This window comes from Oncorhynchus tshawytscha, linkage group LG22 (assembly GCF_018296145.1).
Source record: "Oncorhynchus tshawytscha isolate Ot180627B linkage group LG22, Otsh_v2.0, whole genome shotgun sequence".
Classification (NCBI taxonomy): Eukaryota; Metazoa; Chordata; class Actinopteri; order Salmoniformes; family Salmonidae; genus Oncorhynchus; species Oncorhynchus tshawytscha.
In genome coordinates, this window is record NC_056450.1 from 8,807,413 (window position 1) to 8,825,561 (window position 18,149).

At 42.9% G+C, this 18,149-nt stretch overlaps 1 protein-coding gene across 5 annotated transcripts in view; it reads right to left on the reverse strand.

The window, feature by feature from the left end:
* Positions 1-4,450: 4,450 nt before the first annotated feature.
* The window catches only part of arhgef25a (Rho guanine nucleotide exchange factor (GEF) 25a), a 129,548-nt gene continuing 115,849 nt past the window's right edge, over positions 4,451-18,149 (reverse strand). For 4 of the 5 annotated variants that reach the window (XM_042303661.1, XM_042303659.1, XM_042303662.1 and 1 more), the window contains 9 exons: positions 16,186-16,275; positions 12,922-13,014; positions 12,601-12,651; positions 12,308-12,385; positions 11,758-11,949; positions 8,790-8,970; positions 7,964-8,214; positions 7,376-7,525; positions 4,451-5,287 (listed from right to left, as the gene is read on the reverse strand). In XM_042303661.1, the coding sequence (XP_042159595.1) occupies positions 5,156-5,287; positions 7,376-7,525; positions 7,964-8,214; positions 8,790-8,970; positions 11,758-11,949; positions 12,308-12,385; positions 12,601-12,651; positions 12,922-13,014; positions 16,186-16,275 (1,218 nt within the window). In that variant the 3' untranslated portion in view covers positions 4,451-5,155. The remainder of the gene's footprint in view (positions 5,288-7,375; positions 7,526-7,963; positions 8,215-8,789; positions 8,971-11,757; positions 11,950-12,307; positions 12,386-12,600; positions 12,652-12,921; positions 13,015-16,185; positions 16,276-18,149) is intronic. The other variant, XM_042303660.1, reaches the window with a different exon arrangement.

Sequence of the window (18,149 nt, forward strand, 5' to 3'; positions counted from 1 at the left end):
AACGGGAATTCCTTGCTTATAGCAAATACATATTCAATGTAATGTGTTATTTTCTCAGAGTGATAGTGTGAGACTCAAATGTTTTTTATGCCTTCTTCCACCTAATGCAGTGAACGGCATTCTAGTCAACCAAAATATCTAACATTTCATTCAAATGTAATTTCATTTGTATTCATTCAGAATACAGCTGGTGGGTCATTGTATCATTGAAGTGTGAAGCAAACACCTCTTCAAAATGGGGAGTGGAGGGAATGTTCAAAGATTTCACACCTCAAAGTAAACACGGAGAGACCACCATTGACTTGGGACGGGGGCTGTTTGTGGGAGACGGGGCAGTTTGGGGTGGGCCTTCTGCAATCAAGTTCACAGTCATGTGGCTTTAATGGCTGTTTTCTTTCTCTGAATGGAGGAGATTGAGACAACAGATGCAATGGCCCTCCACCCGACGGGACTCCCCGTGAATAGGACCCCTGTTGCTCAGACCCCCCCCAGTGGTGACAGGAAAGCCCTTTGATTTTGAAAGTTAATACCTCTCTCACTCCTCTCTCTTCCAGCCCCCCCCAGTTCCTATATATCACATTTGTGTTACGTTCAGCCCTGCTTTACTGCCTAGGGTGACCTTTTATTCTGAGGGGAACTAACCAACTAACAATCCCTCTTGGTGATAGGAACTCCCTTTGATTTAGCCCCGTGAAAGTTAAAACTCTTTATACCCCCCCCTCCACCCCCTGCACGCATATATCCCAGGCATCTTACAATCAAGACCTGCTCTACTCTACAGCTCAGGACCAGGGCGAGTGTTTATTCTGAAGAACAGATTTCTGGTGTCCCTTCTTGTCCAGGCGTTATCTCTTTTGTACATTTCCACACAGAGTTTTACCCAAAAGGCTCTACATGGGCCGGCACCCGTGTCTCATTTGACCATGGCTCCCGAGGACCTGCTTTGAATTGGGGCCAAAGCCAGGCCTACTGCGACTTTTCAGCTGTCATTTACATTACAATGGCTAAAAGGGAACTTTAACACATTCTCACAAAGCAACTGTATTGATCATGCAAAAGGTTGTTTATTATGCTTTTCACAGGTCCTCACTGTCAGCCCGAGATATGGAAACACAATTTCCCTAGTATAACATAAGGGTGTATACACTAGTGTAACACTGGTGTTACAGTCGAAAAGCAGCATTTGTCTTCAGGGGCTGTTTGAAGGGTACTTTCTTTAGTTTAGGCTGGGGTTTGTGGCACTAGAATTAAAAAGGTGGGGCCTTCCTCCTTGCTATTTCTGTATATATGAGCAGGGTTAGGTCCTTTTTCCTTTTAGGGTTCATTTTCAGATTAGAATATATATATACCCCGTTGTCCTGGCTAAAATCCCATTCTTGTTCTCATACAGTTGAAGTTGGAGGTTTACATACACTTAGGATGGAGTCATTTACAACTCATTTTTCAACCACTCCACAAATGTCTTGTTAACAAACTATAGTTTTGGCAAGTCGGTTAGGACATCTACTTTGTGCATGACACAAGTAATGTTTCCAACAATTGCAGACAGACAGATTATTTCACTTATTATTTCACTGTATCAGAATTCCAGTGGGTCAGAAGTTGACATACACTATGTTGACTGTGCCTTTAAACATCTTGGAAAATTCCAGAAAATGTTGTCATGGCTTTAGAAGCAACTGATAGGCTAATTTACATAATTTTAGTCAATTGGAGGCCTACCTTCAAACTCAGTGCCTCTTTGCTTGACATCATGGGAAAATCAAAAGAAATCAGCCAAGACCTCAGAAAAACAATTGTAGACCTCCACAAGTCTGGTTCATCCTTAGGAGCAATTTCCAAACGTCTGAAGGTACCTCGTCCATCTGTACAAACAATAGTACGCAAGTATAAACACCATGGGACCACGCAGCCGTCATACCGCTCAGGAAGGAGACGCCTTCTGTCTCATAGAGATCAACGTACGACCTCAATCCTATAGAAAATTTGTGGGCAGAACTGAAAAAGCGTGTGCGAGCAAGCAGGCCTACAAACCTAACTCAGTTACACCAGCTCTGTCAGGAGCAGTCATGGGCCAACATTCACCAAACTTATTGTAGGAAGCTTGTGGAAGGCACCCCGAAACGTTTGACCCAATTTAAACAATTTAAAGGCAATGCTACCAAATACTATTTGCGTGTATGTAAACTTCTGACCCACTGGGAATGTGGTGAAAGAAATAAAAACTGAAATAAATCATTCTCTGAAGTATTATTCTGACATTTCACATTCTTAAAATTAAATAAGTGATCCTAACTGACCTAAAACAGGGAATTTTTACTAGGATTAGGATTAAATGTCAGGAATTGTGAAAAACGGAGTTTATATGTATTTGGCTAAGGTGTATGTAAACTTCCGACTTCAACTGTACCATCATGGCCACCTAAGCATCCCCAGCTTCCAGTTGGCTCATTCATCCCTCCTCTCCCCTGTAAATATTCCTCAGGTCGTTGCTGTAAATGAGAATATGTTTTCAGTCAATTTACCTGGTAAAATAAGGGTAAAATAATATACATCTGAATTGGTTATTATTCCCATGTATTAATACTCGTGATATATTTCGATATATATTCAGATCATCTCAATGTTAGAGGGATATACTTTCAGAAATGACATAAAATAGACAATTCTTAATTCAAATACTTTTTATTTGATATAATACAACCATTTCTATTCAGTCAAACATGGCATCATTATAGCCCTTATCCTGCTCTTTTTCTTTAGTTATCTTCATTTCTGTAGGGGTATTCTTCATATTTAAGTAACATGCACAAAATGCCAGAGCAATAATAGTCACTATGACGTCCAATTTACAAACAGCACCCCTTAGTCCACGAGCACTGGGGAGTTGAGATGGAGTTTTCGGGACCAAACTTTTTATGTTCTGAATTTAAAAAGTCACTGTAATTGAGATATTTTAAACAGATTTAGCTCGAGGGGGCATTGTAACTTGAAGAAATTGATCGTTGATGCAGCTGTCTAATCTCCAATGACTGCCATCTGTATTTGAAAGCCTTACACTGACCTCTACTGGTAACAGAGAAGAATTCACCAAGAGCTGAAATCATCTCTTCTATCTCTTCTCGTTTTACAGTCGTTTTTGTTGTTGTTGTTCTATTCAGAAGATGAAAGGTTGGGCATTGAAGTAAACAAATCACAACTACATGTATTTGATTTTTGATGTGTAAAAAAAACAAACAGTTGGCAATATATTAGAGTAGCAGTATGAACCAAAGTACATGAAGTACTAAAATCACCCGCCTTTGGCAAAAGTCTCACTTTGATGAGCACAGAGCATGCAGATGAAGCACTTGATATCCACAGTGTCAACTGATACAACAACCCAAGTAGTTAACTGTCTCTAAACTGCTGTCCTTTATCTAAGAACCAGAGATGTAAGCCTGAGCCAGGTGTATGGCGTGTACTAACGTGCTGGAGTAGCGAGAGCCAGCAGAGATCATTGGATACAGCAGAAGGCTGTGGCACATCGCTATTGGACTTCAGTGACAGACTGTGTGACACCATACCACATTTCAATACCACCCCTTCATGTCTTCTGTCATCAAGAAAACATGTTTGAAATACCAGCCGGTCTCCGTCCCCTAGCGTTCTCGTCAGGCTGGCTATGGCATGGCCACCACTCTCGCCACATCTCAATGAGTTTTTCCTCGTTTCCTTGTGTCCTCTCCACCCATCCTCTCCCCGTCTCTTCTCTCCCAACGTAATCATGTCCTCACTTCCCTCTGACTTTTACAGAAAGAGACGGAGAAAGGGTGGGAGCAGAGAAGGAATCAAAGGAAAGACCATTAAGTCTGAAGTGACAGTAGAGTGACGTCATGCCTGTAGAGTGTCTCCAAGTGGCTCCCTCACTCCTTTTTAGTCTGGAATCTCCAGATCAAACAAGTGACCACTTCGGGTCAAACAGAATAAGAGAACATGGGAGAGTTCTCTCGTTCTCATCCACCGGAAACACTCTCTGCGGTAAGAACCATTCTGTTCCATGAGAGATGAATCCAATGTTCCACATATATACAGATCAAATGCATTTGCTGTTATCCCGTCCTCTCTCCTCAGTGTCTACAGAGAGTCACGCACTGTATACGCTCAGTGGAGGAATGACTTCATGTTTTAAACAGCCTGAGAATAGAAGTAGTTGTCGGAAGAATCCAGCAGTGTGAGAGAAAAGTAGAAAGAGAGTCGAATGAAAAGTAGAGCTCCTCAGATCCATGTTTGTTTACAAGAAGAGAAGCCGCCAATCCTGTACACACACACACACAACACACACACACACACACACACACACACACACACACACACACACAAAAACACACACAATTTACGCACATATTTACACACACACACACACACACACACACACACACACACACACACACACACACACACACACACACACACACACACACACACACACACAGACGCATTTCACCCACACATGCACACACAGACGCATGTTGCGCACATACGCACACACACATGCCTGCAGCATGCGCACTCACACACAGACACTTCTCCAGTGACCTCCCCAATCAGGAATGGACTTTTTTTTTCTTACTTTGAACAAATCCCAAAGCCCCCTGACAGACAGCACACTATATACTGTATAGAAATTGTCCAAAATGAAAAAGGAAACAAGCAATTTCCTCATAATAAAACAAGCAAAGTCCTCATAATGAAACAAGCAAAGTCCTCATAATACCTAATGTCCATTGAGTGTCCTTCGTAACCTCAGCCATTGCAACATCTAGCTGGGTGCCACCCATTAGTGGTGCCACGCAGAGGCACGTCTTCAATCTCAAATCACATCGCTCAGAAAAATCAGATGAAAGGCGTATACTGTATATTCCATTAGGACCATGGTTTATGTCTCTCAGACTGTCGGTGAACCGCCGGGTAACAGTCTGAAAAAGCAGTAGCAACAGTCCAGAAGAGCAGTCTCCATCCAGTCCTGGCTCCTTACAGAAGCACTCCATCCACCTTCAAAAGGACCCTTAAGTTAACGATAGCATCAACATATGGTAAGCCTAGAGGAGGCTCTCCTCCTTTCTCTCTGTAGCTGTGGTGGTCCGTGAACCTCCTTCCTCCTAGGGGTCAGGGTTCATAGGTCATCTTCATTGAGCTGGGCCAGGTTGCTGGAGCGCTTGCCGGCCAATGGACCAGAGACAGATCCAGGAGGAGGTACAGCCTCACCAGGCAGGCCCCTGGTACTGCAGCCCTCTCCTGCGCTCTGCTGGGGGGAGAGGAGGAGACACAGATTCAAATATGTTTACAACTTCATAGGTAAATTTCATGAAATGTAGCTTAAATAGCCGTTTTTCCCGAAGAGAGGCATATGCCTCACTTTAGCCATTGTGTATAACTCTGGGGAGAAATCTTAGATGTCAGTAGATATCTTTTTTTAGGGGGTATTTAGGGCAAAACGTTAACGAATAAAGATGTTTTGCAAATGAGCTACTACGCTGAACAAAAAGGTCCTTGCGACATGGGGCCTTGCACGAGCCTCAGGATCTCATTCAAATTGCCATCGATAAAAATGCAGTTGTGTCCGTTGTCCGTAGCTTAAGCCGGCGCACACCATAACCCCACCGCCACCATGGGGCACTGTTTACAACGTTAACATCAGCAAACCGCTCGCCCACACGACGCCATACCCGCTGTCTGCCATCTACCGGTACAGTTGATGCCGGGATTCACCCGTGAAGAGCAGACTTCTCCAGCGTGTCTGTGGCCATTGAAGGTGAGCATTTGCACACTGAAGTTAGTTACGACGCCAAACTGCAGTCAGGTCAAGACCCCGGTGAGGATGACGAGAAGGCAGATGCGCTTCCCTGAGAAGGTTTCTGACAGTTTGTTGAGAAATTATTTTGTGCAAATCCACAGTTTTATTCGCTGTCTGGGTGGCTGACGATCCTGCAGGTGAAGAAGCTGGATGTGGAGGTCCTGGGCTGGCGTGGTTACACGTGGTCTGCGGTTGTGAGGCTGGTTGAACGTACTAGCAAATTCTCTAAAACAACGTTGGAGGTGGCTTATGGTAGAGAAATGAACATGAAATGATCTGGCAACAGCTCTGGTGGACATTCCTGCAGTCAGCATGCCAATTGCACGCTCCCTCAACTTGAGACAGCTGTGGCATTGTGTTGTGTGACAAAACTGCACATTTTAGAGTGGCCTTTTATTGTCCCCAGCAATAAGGTGCACCTGTATCATGATCATGCTGTTTAATCAGCTTCTTGATATGCCACACCTGTCAGGTGGATGGATTATCTTGGCAAAGGAGAAATGCTCACTATAAGGGATGTAAACAAACTTGTGCACATAAGTTAAGAGAAATAAGCTTTTTGTGCATCTGGGATCTTTTTATTTCAGCTCATGAAACATGGGACCAACATTTTACATGTTGCGTTTATATTCTTGATCAGTATATGTCAGCGACAGCCATAATGTGGTTTGTTTTTCTGTGTACAATATATCCGTCACACCAACACAATGTGCAAATTCCACCATGAGAGGGAGAGGGAGAGAAAGAACAATTAGGCCATTGATCGGCATCTCTGGCTTCCGTGTCTGGGTCAGGCTATTTCCTGTTTATGTACCCATAGGACCCATCCAGCCCGAGTGAATACATAGAACAACTGCCTATAGTCAGAACAAATAGGTATGTCGGCTCCACTCGCTAAGTGCAAGCAGAGATGGTCTATACTTGATACAAGTGCATAGTGATAACAGAGGGTTGTGTAGTTAATGGGTAGGTCCAAGGTTAAGACACTCAACAGCGGCCAACAACAGGAGACGATTTCTGGTTCTACATCTTGTTTCAGACAAAACTCCTCTGCAATATTCCAAATGATTTTTTTTCATTCTGAAAAAGAATTCTCTCTTCTGTTTGGCCAACAGAGGAAGTAGTAGCCTGACTATCATTTTGACGCAAATTCCTTCTTTACGTTCCCCCTCTATTGTACAAATGTTTGCCATTTACTAAAGCCTTTCATATTTTAATGAACATAAATGACCATATAAGAATGATCATTATTCTGCCATACAATCAACCGTTATTTCTTATTTAGTCCCCCAGCAGATTCCCCTGGTTTGTTTTCCTATTCACATTGTTGACGTCAGTGATAAATCATACCTACAATAAACCTAAAGAGCAGATTGAGATGCAAATCATTACAGCATGCATGTGTTCCCATAATGGAGAATAGGTTTATAAGTTTTGTGTCCTTGCGTGTGTTTATTTCTGTGCTGCGTGCTGTGTGCGTGCGCATGCTTGTGTGCATGTGCACGTTATGTGTGTCTGTGTGTCTGTGCGTGTGTATACCTGTGTGCTACGCAGCCCGCTGGACCCCGCTTGGCACTGCAGGGAGGTCTGGGTCTGAGAGTAGTGAGACAGACCAGACGGGTCAGTGAAAGCCAGCTGGACGTGAGATGGCGAGACTGTTGTCTGCGAGTTCCTACTGACCAGAGGAGACTGCAAACACACACACACACACACACACACACACACAACTAAACATTAGATACGGAAAGCTGATAGCCAACAGATGATTGTTTTTTCTTTATTGTTGCATGAACAAAGTTTCTCATGAGATCTCAGATTATTTCAGATTAGGATTTAATTGAAGGATTCCTAATCCAGACATGTACTCTGTAGAGGATATGTGGTCTAACGTAGCCTAAGGGGGGTATACACTCGGTCAGGCCTGGCTGGAGCACATTCCAGTCAGGCAAGCTAAACGGGGATGGCAGTGTCTCGTTGTTTGTGGTCAAACAGAAGCACAGTGTTTGGCCCCTGACTGCTGTAGGTAACTGAGGTGTATGTGTGTGTGACTGGGCCCTTTACCTCCGGCAGTGTGTGTGCGTGTGTGTGTGTGTGTGTTGTCTATGTGTATATACAGTATGACCTTACCTCCCGGGGAGTGTGTGTCTCAGCGGGGCCCTGGAGGCCCGTTCCCTGACCCCCCTGGCTGGGCAGGTAGAGGGTGGGGAGGGAGGTGTTGTAGGACCGGAGCCAGGGCAGGCGCTGGCGGTCGATGGAGGCCGAGGAGTGGGGGCGCAGGGGACTGCTGGCCGAAGACAGGGGGGCTCTCATGCTCCGGCCCAGGCTGTTAGACTTGTTGGTTCCCTCTCTGCGCTGGTACTCGATGGGAGACTGGAGGGCTGGGTGAATTCAGAGAGAGACAGAGAGAGGATTTAGACCAGGCAACATTTCATTTTGGGACACAATGTTTGTCAAAATATTAGCGTTGGTCTTTGTAGTTTTATTGTTTGTGTCAGTCGACTTGGTACTGAACTGCTTTTGGACAACGTTACTGCTCAGTGCTCACATTGCATCAGGCCAAACGTAAAACGTGTGACTAGTAAAGATTCCTGGATGTTGTGTTTTTCCACCAGTATGTCTCCAATTGTACCGTTGAGGAAGTTGAAAGGGAAAGGGGGATACCTAGTTAGTTGTGCAACTGAATGCATTCAACCGAAATGTGTCTTCTGCATTTAACCCAACCCCTCTGAATCAGAGAGGTGCGGGGGGCTGCTTTAGTCGACATCCACGTCTTCAGCGCCCGGGAACAGTGGGAAAGGCCAGACATGAGTAAAAGTAAGTGGTAGTTTACTGTGCAGAAGATGTCTGTCTGTGTCTCCCGTCCTACCATTGAGGAAGTTGGCAGCATGGGGTTAGATATGAATCCTGAAAGTAAAGCTGTTGTGTTTTTCTATCAGTATTTCTCCGATCCTACCGTTGAGGAAGTTCCTCTGGTTCTCCAGGATCTGTCCCACATCGTTGACCCAGGCCCTGCAGACCTCTGGGGAGGCGGCCTGCAGCACGTATCTCACCACAGTCCCGTCAGCCCCCCGTGAGGTCAGCACCAATCGGCCAGCCTCCCCCTCCACCGGAGCCTCAACCCCCAGACAGCTCACCTGGAACAAAGCACAGGTGTATTCAGTAGTGTTGCATAATTCCGGGTTGCAACTTTCCCAAAATGTCTACATTTGCCGGTTGTAAGATTCTCAGAATGAAGATGGAATAAGCAGGGAATTCTGAATTACGAACCAGAACTTCTGGGAAACCTACACATTTTGGAAAATCAACCCTGCACTTTATAAAAAGAAGAAGATGTTGATTCAATATACAACTGTAAGGCAACCAGCTGCAATAAGATTGTGAGTTTGCAAAAATGTGGGCATATACACTCTTGGAAAAAAGGGTTCCAAAAGGGTTCTGTGGCTGTCCCAATAGGATAACCCTTTTTGGTTCCAAGTAGAACACTTTTTGGTTTCAGGTAGAACTCTTGGGTTACATCTAGAACTCTCTGTGGAAAGGGTTCTACCTGGAACCAAAAGGGATTATTCAAAGGGTTCTCCTATGGATACAGCCAAAGAACCCTTTTTAGTTCTGGATAGCACCTTTTTTTCTAAGAGTGTAGCTGAACCAACATACATTCTCAAGTTGAATTGAATGCTCACTCAACTTTGAATTTATTCTACTTTATTTGCATACTTCCCAGAGTGCCTTGCCTTTCGAGTGAATTGTAGTTACCACCCATGACTTTAATGCTTTTCATTAATGTAGCCTTGAAGTTGGTTTCTAAATGAATATATTATCTTTAAAATTAAACTCTTTATGAAAATACATTACATATATTATAAGGTATTTCTTTGAGTGCCTAGTTATACCCTAACACAGTGGTCTGAAACTCCTGGTTTACAGGCAACATCAAGCCTGCAAGTCACATTATGCTGGCATGCCATGTGTAGAGACTATTTGAATCCAGTCAGAGTGAGGATATTCAACAATTGGAACTTTTAATCGACCGCAATCTGAATACACAATAACTGACGGTGTAGGGACAGGGAAGATTGATATTGAAATAACCCAAATCAAACTAGAACAGCCATCTCAGTAACTTGTGCAATAAATCAAACTACTAACAGATTAGATTACCGTAAAACTTAAATTAAATATAGAGTCTCAAATAGCCGCCTGTCTCTTTTTAAATAATGGCACAAATTTCAACAAATAAACGCCTGTTTCAAATAAATGCCAGGTCTAAATGAATTATTTACAAAGTTACCATGAGGTTTAATGTTTTATTTGTTACATTAAATACTTCAGTAATGAGTAGAAAATGACGGAAATCATACATTTTGGGGGGCAAGTAAGAAACTGCTAGCTATTGGCTACTAACAGCTGAGAACTAGCCAACTGGCAAGCACAAAACCATTCAACAACTTCTGGAGTACAGACCCCTAGAAATCATATGATTGCCCTCTAGTGGCGAAAAGGAAGAACTGCCGAAAATGCACAGTCAAAGACTGTAATGCTTATTCTGTCAAAGCAATGATTAAAAATAAATAAAAATGTATAGAGGCATACTAAGACAAACAAGAAACATGGCACAGTGTGTAAATGATTACACATTAGTAATCACGAAGATTAAGAAATTGATTCAACTGCTGTAAGTGTTGCTGGAATTAAACAATGAACTATGCAAATGAGCAACAGCTGTGTGCATTAAGGAAATAGACGCCTGGCTCAAATAGAAGTCTGTCTCTGATAAGCACCCGTTTTGTGTGTCCAATGCAGCCGTTTTAGCTCATTATCAAATCATTTCTGGGTAACAATTAAGTACCTTACTGTGATAGTTTTCAATTAAAATGGTCCAAAAAAATAATTGTTTAGAAAAGGGCAATTTCTCAAGCAAGTATTTAGCTAGGACTGTCTTGGAGTGGTCTGAGTGAGGATGGGAATACTGAAAATGAGCTATTATTGGCAGAGAGTTTGGATCACTCTATCTTATTGGTCTATTAACAAATATTCCGCATGGTGATGTCACCATGGAAGGCCAACACTCCATCCCACCAAACAGGAAGAAAATTCAGGTGGTCTTTTCAAACAGCTCTTACACTAAACAGGCATTGTTATCATTTTCACAATTTCACAGTATTATTCCAACCTCATTGTGTGGAAGTATAAAAGACAGGAAGAACTTGTTTTTAATTCCATTGCGCCTTTAAGCAAATAAACACTCAGGCTATTAATTGAGGTTTACGGTACTTTCGAAAAAATGTTATTTATGTCTGTGTAGAATAAGATTAATCAACTAATCAAAGTGCAACAACATGCAAAAACACAGGTATTGAAATAAACAATTCTGAAAATCAACCTGCTGGGAAATACAATAATGTTGGGTGTTGTTTTGAGTTGTTTTGATCAAACATGAATTTGTCATTTTACTCAACAAACGTGTCCAAATTCAGCTTACTTTGAGTAGAGTTTGCTGAGTAAACATACTTTAGCACAAATGCATGCATTTCAAACGGAATGTTCCAGTAATGTTACATCCACCATTTTTATTTGAACATTCCTGTAACGTTCCATCCACCTGGAACAAATCACATCTGACTACCATCTGGTGGAAGGAGGAAGACATCCTGGAGTGTGGGTCATTTAATAGCTCACCAATAAAACAGACACAGATGCTTTTAAGGCTTCCAAGAACACTCAACAACTTGTACACAATGTTAGATTTGGAGAAACGCCGTGTTTGTTTACATCAGTCATGCAATTCATTATCTGGGACTGAAAGAAGTTACGTAACAGTCAAATTAGTTTAGATTCCTTATGGTTAAAAGCCTATGCAGGTAATGCATTCAATCTAATCTGAAATGAGAAAAGAGGAGGGGAAAAAAAGAAGAGAGACCTACCTTGATGCTGCTCTTGAAGGTGTAACCAGGAAGTGAGAATCCTTTCTTCCTGTCGATTGGCTCGCTGAAGATGACCAGCTGTTCAAACAGGAAGACCCGCCTCTCCTTGGCTCTGGACAGGAAGCTGCTGTCCTGTTCCGCCACTGTGAAAGTGTCTTGCTGGAGCAGCTTCCCCTGCGCCGTGATTTTACCCTGGAGATGAAAGAGAAGGATGAAGGGAAGAGACACAGGGTGAAAAGAGAACAGGGGTTGATTACATGGCTTACTTATGGCTTGCACCAGTATTTTGCAAACATCTCCTTAAGCCCCCAGCCAGTCCACTTAGTTGATGTTTTCCAGAAGTAGCTGACCTGATTCAAATGGTCACCTAATCACTAAGCCCTTTCATTAGTTGAGTCAACAGTGCCAGTTCTGGAATACATCAAATACATTGACTGGCTGGGCCTGGGGTTACTCGAGAAGAGATATGGGAAACACTGGCTTACAGTACAATATTTTGCTTGCGTGAGAGCTGTATTTGAAAGAGAGAGACCTAAGTGCAGTGCCTTACCTCGAAGCCCTGCAGTCGTCCCACGTTCATCATGTCGTTACAGCGTTTGGGCACAAAGCACATCACCTCTACCGCTTTCTGTGATGGTGAAGGAGAGAGAGAGAGTGAGAAAGTTATTTAAATCAAGCAACTACTGAATACAGGTTGTTTGACTAGAAAGAACCCTTAATAGCACAGAGACAGCGTACAGCCTCACACTTGCCTCTCGTCATCACCTATTCCTAGATAGTTTATATAGTAGATGAATGGTAGATACAGTGTAATGGCATGAGTTGTATCAGACGAACACCCACCTCGAGCTCTTCTGTGTCCATCCCGGCTTTGGTGTAATACTTGAGGAAGTCCTGTTCACGTAAACACAGCATGGAGTCAAGAGCATTCAAGGTTTACGAGTCAATGCTATGTAAGGTGAAGACATCTGGGAGGTGTTTTATTAGTTTGAATACCAGAGAGAGGTACAACAGGCACAAGGTTGGCACTAGGTAGATGTTCATGACTTGTTCAAATAGCCACTCATCTTTTATGTGCATTCCCACATTGAATTCGACCTTATCGTCGTGCAGGTTTACGCGCCCGTCTGTCTGTGCGCATGCGCATGTGTCTGTGTGTGTTACCTTGAGCAGCAGCTGGTACTTCATGATCCTCTGGACTGGTTTGATCAGCAGGTCGTTCAGCTGTAGCCTGTGACCCAGATGTTGCCTCAGCTCCTGATAGGGCCAAACACACACAGTCATTCTCATGAACATATACACTCAGGTCCAAAATGATTGGCACCCTTGATAAAGATGAGCAAAAAACACGATATAATATTAATTGTACAAATACTGAGCGATAGTATATTCTTTGTACTAATACAATTGTAAAAAAAACAAGGAGATTTTGTGGTTGGGCCGGCAGGTAGCCTAGTGGTTAGAGTGTTGGCGTTACGTCTGAGTACGGGAAGCGAAGTCAGGTGCAGGAGAACAGAGTAGAGTTAACAGGCACACTTTTATTCCGGTCAAGAAATAGGCACAAAATGACATCAAAGTGCCCCAAAAAACACGGAACATGAAACAAAAGTATACATCTCACATAACATCTCACATAACAATCAACAATTACACACAAAGACATGGGGGGAAACAGAGGACTAAATACATGCAGTGTGATTATGGAATGAAAACCAGGTGTGTACGGAACAAGACAAAACAAATGGACATATGAGAAATGGAGCGGCGATGGCTAGAGAGCCGGTGATCAGCGAACGCCGCCCGAACAAGGAGATGAGCCGACTTCGGTAGAAGTCGTGACAGTTGGGCCAGTAACAGAAAGGTTGCAGGATCTAATCCCAGAGCTGACAAGGTTCAAATCCGTTGTTCTGCCCCTGAGCGAGGCAGTTAACCCACTGTTCCCCGGGCGCCATGGAATGTGAATTAAGGCAGCCCCCCGCACCTCTCTGATTCAGAGGGGTTAAAGGCGGAAGAGACATTTCAGTTGTACAAGTAATACATTTTTTGCTCAAAAAGATATGGGTCAAAAGTATTGGCACCCCTGTTTCCAATACCTTCAATTATGTTTACGAGATTGGAGAGCACATTGGGAGGGATCTTGGATCATTCCTCCATACAGAATATTTCCAGATCCTTGATATCCTTCATCTGCGCTTATGAACCATAGGTTTTCAATGGGGCTCAAACCCAGAGACTGAGATGACCATTGCAAAATGTTGATTTTGTGGCCCAAATGACCATTTCTTTGTGTATTTTGATGTGTGCTTTGGGGGTTATTGTCTTGTTGAAAGCTCCACTTGGGGCCAAGTTTCAACCTCCTGGCAAAGGCAACCAGGTATTTAGCTAAAAGGTCCATGTTCATGATGCCGTTGACCAGGACGAGTGGAAGCAGAATAACATCACCACCATGTTTTACAGTAGGTATGTGGTTCTTTTATGCATATGATTCTTCTTTTCAATACCAAAGAGCTCTATGTTTCTATGTTCGGACCAGAGCACGGGTTCCAATCCAAGACATGAAAATAGAGCCACAAGATTGGGATACACACAGAGGCATTACTTCAACCATATACTGTGTCCTCAATATGACTTCATGTGGCCTACAGACACATTACCACTACCACACATCAGTATGACATAATATTACCTTCACGTAACCATACGGTTGAAGTCAGAAGTTTACATACACTTAGGTTGGAGTCATTAAAACTTGTTTTTCAACCACTCCACAAATTTCTTGTTAACAAACTATAGTTTTGGCAAGTCGGTTAGGACAACTACTTTGTGCATGACACAAGACATTTTTCCAAAAATTGCTGACATATTAGACCAATTATTTAACTTATAATTCACTGTATCACATTTCCAGTGGGTCAGAAGTTTACATACACTATGTTGACTGTGCCTTTAAACAGCTTGGAAAATCCCAGAAAATAATGTCATAGCTTTAGAAGCTTCTGATAGGCTAATTGACATCATTTAAGCCAATTGGAGGTGCACCCGTGGATGTATTTCAAGGCTAAGTTCAAACTCAGTGCCTCTTTGCTTGACATCATTTGAAAATATTTTAAAAAATTAGCCAAGACCTCAGAAAAAAATTGTAGACCTCCACAAGTCTGGTTCATCCTTAGGAGCAATTTCCAAATGCCTGAAGGTACCACGTTCATCTGTACAAACAATAGTACGCAAGTATAAACACCATGGGACCACGCAGCCATCATACCGCTCAGGAAGGAGACGCCTTCTGTCTCATAGAGATCAACGTACTTCGGTGCAAAAAGTGCAAATAAATCCAGGAACAACAGCAAATGATCTTGTAGAGATGCTGGAGGAAACCGGTACAAAGTATTTTGAGTCCTGAAAGACCGCTCAGCAAGGGAGAAGCCACTGCTCCAAAACTGCCATTAAAAAGCCAGACTACGGTTTGCAACTGCACATGGGGACAAAGATTGTACTTTTTAGAGAAATGTCCTCTGGTCTAATGAAACAAAAATAGAACTGTGTGGCCATAATGACCATCGTTATGTTTGGAGGAAAAAGGGGGAGGCTTGCAAGCTGAAGAATACCATCCCAACCGTGAAGCACGGGGGTGGCAGCATCATGTTGTGGGGGTGCTTTGCTGCAGGAGGGACTGGTACACTTCACAAAATAGATGGCATCATGAGAAAGGAAAAATATGTGGATATATTGAAGCAACATCTCAAGACATCTGTCAGGAAGTTAAAGCTTGGCATGGGTCTTCCAAATGGTCAATGACCCCAAGCATACTTCCAAAATTGTGGCAAAATAGCTTAAGAACAACAAAGTCAAGGTATTGGAGTGGCCATCACAAAGCCCTGACCTCAATCCCATAGAAAATTTGTGGGCCGAACTGAAAAAGCGTGTGTGAGCAAGGCGGCCTACAAACCTGACTCAGTTAAACCAGCTCTGTCAGGAGGAATGGAACAAAATTCCCCCAACTTATTGTGGGAAGGCTACCCAAAATGTTTGACCCAAGTTAAACAATTTAAAGGCAATGCTACCAAATACTAATTGTGTGTATGTAAACTTCTGGCCCACCGGGAATGTGATGAAAGAAATAAAGGCTGAAATAGATCGTTCTCTCTACTATTATTCTGACATTTCACATTCTTAAAATAAAGTGGCGATCCTAGTAACTGCCCTAAGACAGGGAACAAGGCATAGCATTATTCCCATAGCCTATCAATGTGACATAATATTACATTCCTACAACCACCAATCAACATGACCAAACTTGACATTCCCACAATCACATCAATGGGAAATAACATTACCACGAGGGAGTCTGCAGAAATGTAGTTGCTTTTTTCAAACGAGAGTCACAGTTGGATAACAGGGATTGAGCTGTGTTTGCTAAGAGATACTCACCTCAAAGTAAGTCTCGATGTACTCGGAGACGATGTGCTCTGACTTTGGTTTGTTCTGACAATACACCACATACATATGGAGACGCCTCTCCTGCAATACAAACAGTGAAATCACCCTGTATCAATTTACCATGTCATAAAATATACAACACTATCCATAATTGCTTTAGATTCAAGATAGGAGTACATGGCTACTGAAAACATCTCCTGCAATAGAAAATCAAACAGACACATTCACCTCGTGGCAATTTATCATGTCAGAAAAATGCTTGTACATAACACTATCCTCAACCGTTATGAACAGATGGAACTTTATCATTCAAACTATTGAACATATTCTGTTGTAGGAGGTGCATGACTCAATTCATGAGAGGAAGGAAGCTACAAAACTTAAACAGAATGGAAGTCATCCTCATTAGAGAAAACAAACACACTCTCTCCCTCTCTTTATTTCTCTCTCTCTCATTCGCTCTCGCTCTCCATCTCTCTCTCGCTCTCTATCGCTCTCTCCCCACGGTCAGTTTAGTGTGACTAATTGTCAGACAGCAGAGAGCAGCAGAACTAGGAGTGGTAATACGTGTGCTGTGTGCATGGGTGCGTGTGTGTGAGAGGGGTAATGGAGCAGCAGGTTATGTATAATTTACCCACAATGCTGCCCTGTTATCATCTATGTAACCAGAGCGTTTTACAGCAAAGCAGTTTGGCTCTACCTTCGACCTAGCAACTAATCTGGAGCTCTGTAGACTGGAGACCAGACCAGCACCTGAGTAGAATGTCTATGGGCCCGGGGCCTGTCATGAATAACCACCGCAGTGGATGTGTTGTTGTGTACAGATCATTACTCTATGGGGAGGGAAGGCTATGGTAGTGCGCTGCTAATCCGCTGTTTTGTTGTTGTGTGATGGGGGAGGAGGGGGGGGGGGGGTGTTGTTTGTGTGTGTATGAATGCATGTGTGTTTGCGCATGCATATGTGTGTGTGTACACGGTGGTGGGCTTGTGCGTGGATATGTGTGTATGCGTGTGTATAAGGTACGTTGTTGCCATGGCACCGAGATGGTGGCCTTGGAATTTACTGCTGCTAATTTAATCGGTAAGTAATAATTGAGGGCTTTTCATGTTTATTTTTTTGCACAAATGGTTTTGTTTTTTGAAAGTGTTTTGAGAGTAGACAACGAATATTGAACAACTCAGGTTCATGATAATAAACTGGATGATAAACGCGACTGCTTCTGCATCAACCAACACATCTTGGGGACAGCTATGACCACAGACGTCAAGGCTTCCCTAAAGATAGCGGACTTGTTTCGTAGGAGCAATGATGTGAGGTCGGTGGCTGGGTAGGCACTAGCTGTTCCCAAAGCCAGATTTACTCTCAAATAAACCTTGATGAATCTCAAGCTCACCATACAACAGCTGTCTCCAACCACCAGAGTCACATAGGCTATTAACCAAAATTGGAAAACACACAAATAATATTATTACAAACACCTATATAAAAATACAGTCCTAAAGACATTTCCATATATTTTCTTCCTCGACTCCTTTTCAGTGTTGTGCTCTGGATTTTTCTTTCCTTGTGTTGGGTAGTGATGACATTATGGTCACTTATGGCTAGTGGGTTCCAGATGGCAGGAACACAGTAGAAATGAGACAGATTGGTGAAGACCAGGTTAAGGATTGCTTCTCATCTTGTTGGTTGATTAGCCATCTGCTTTAAACTGTGACTTTTACATAGCCTCCCCACATCCTGCCTGTTGACATCTCCTCAGATGAAAAAAAAACAATGGCAGGGTGTTTCACTTGTAGTGCACCAATAGTCTCCACTAAGTGATCAATGAGGATATCTCCCTGTGGTGAGTCAGGTAGGAAATACATTGCACATATTGCAATTCTGGAAAGGAAGGCGAGGGAGGCGATATGATCTGACCTTAACCCCTATGCACTAGCTTGTGATGTCTAGCATG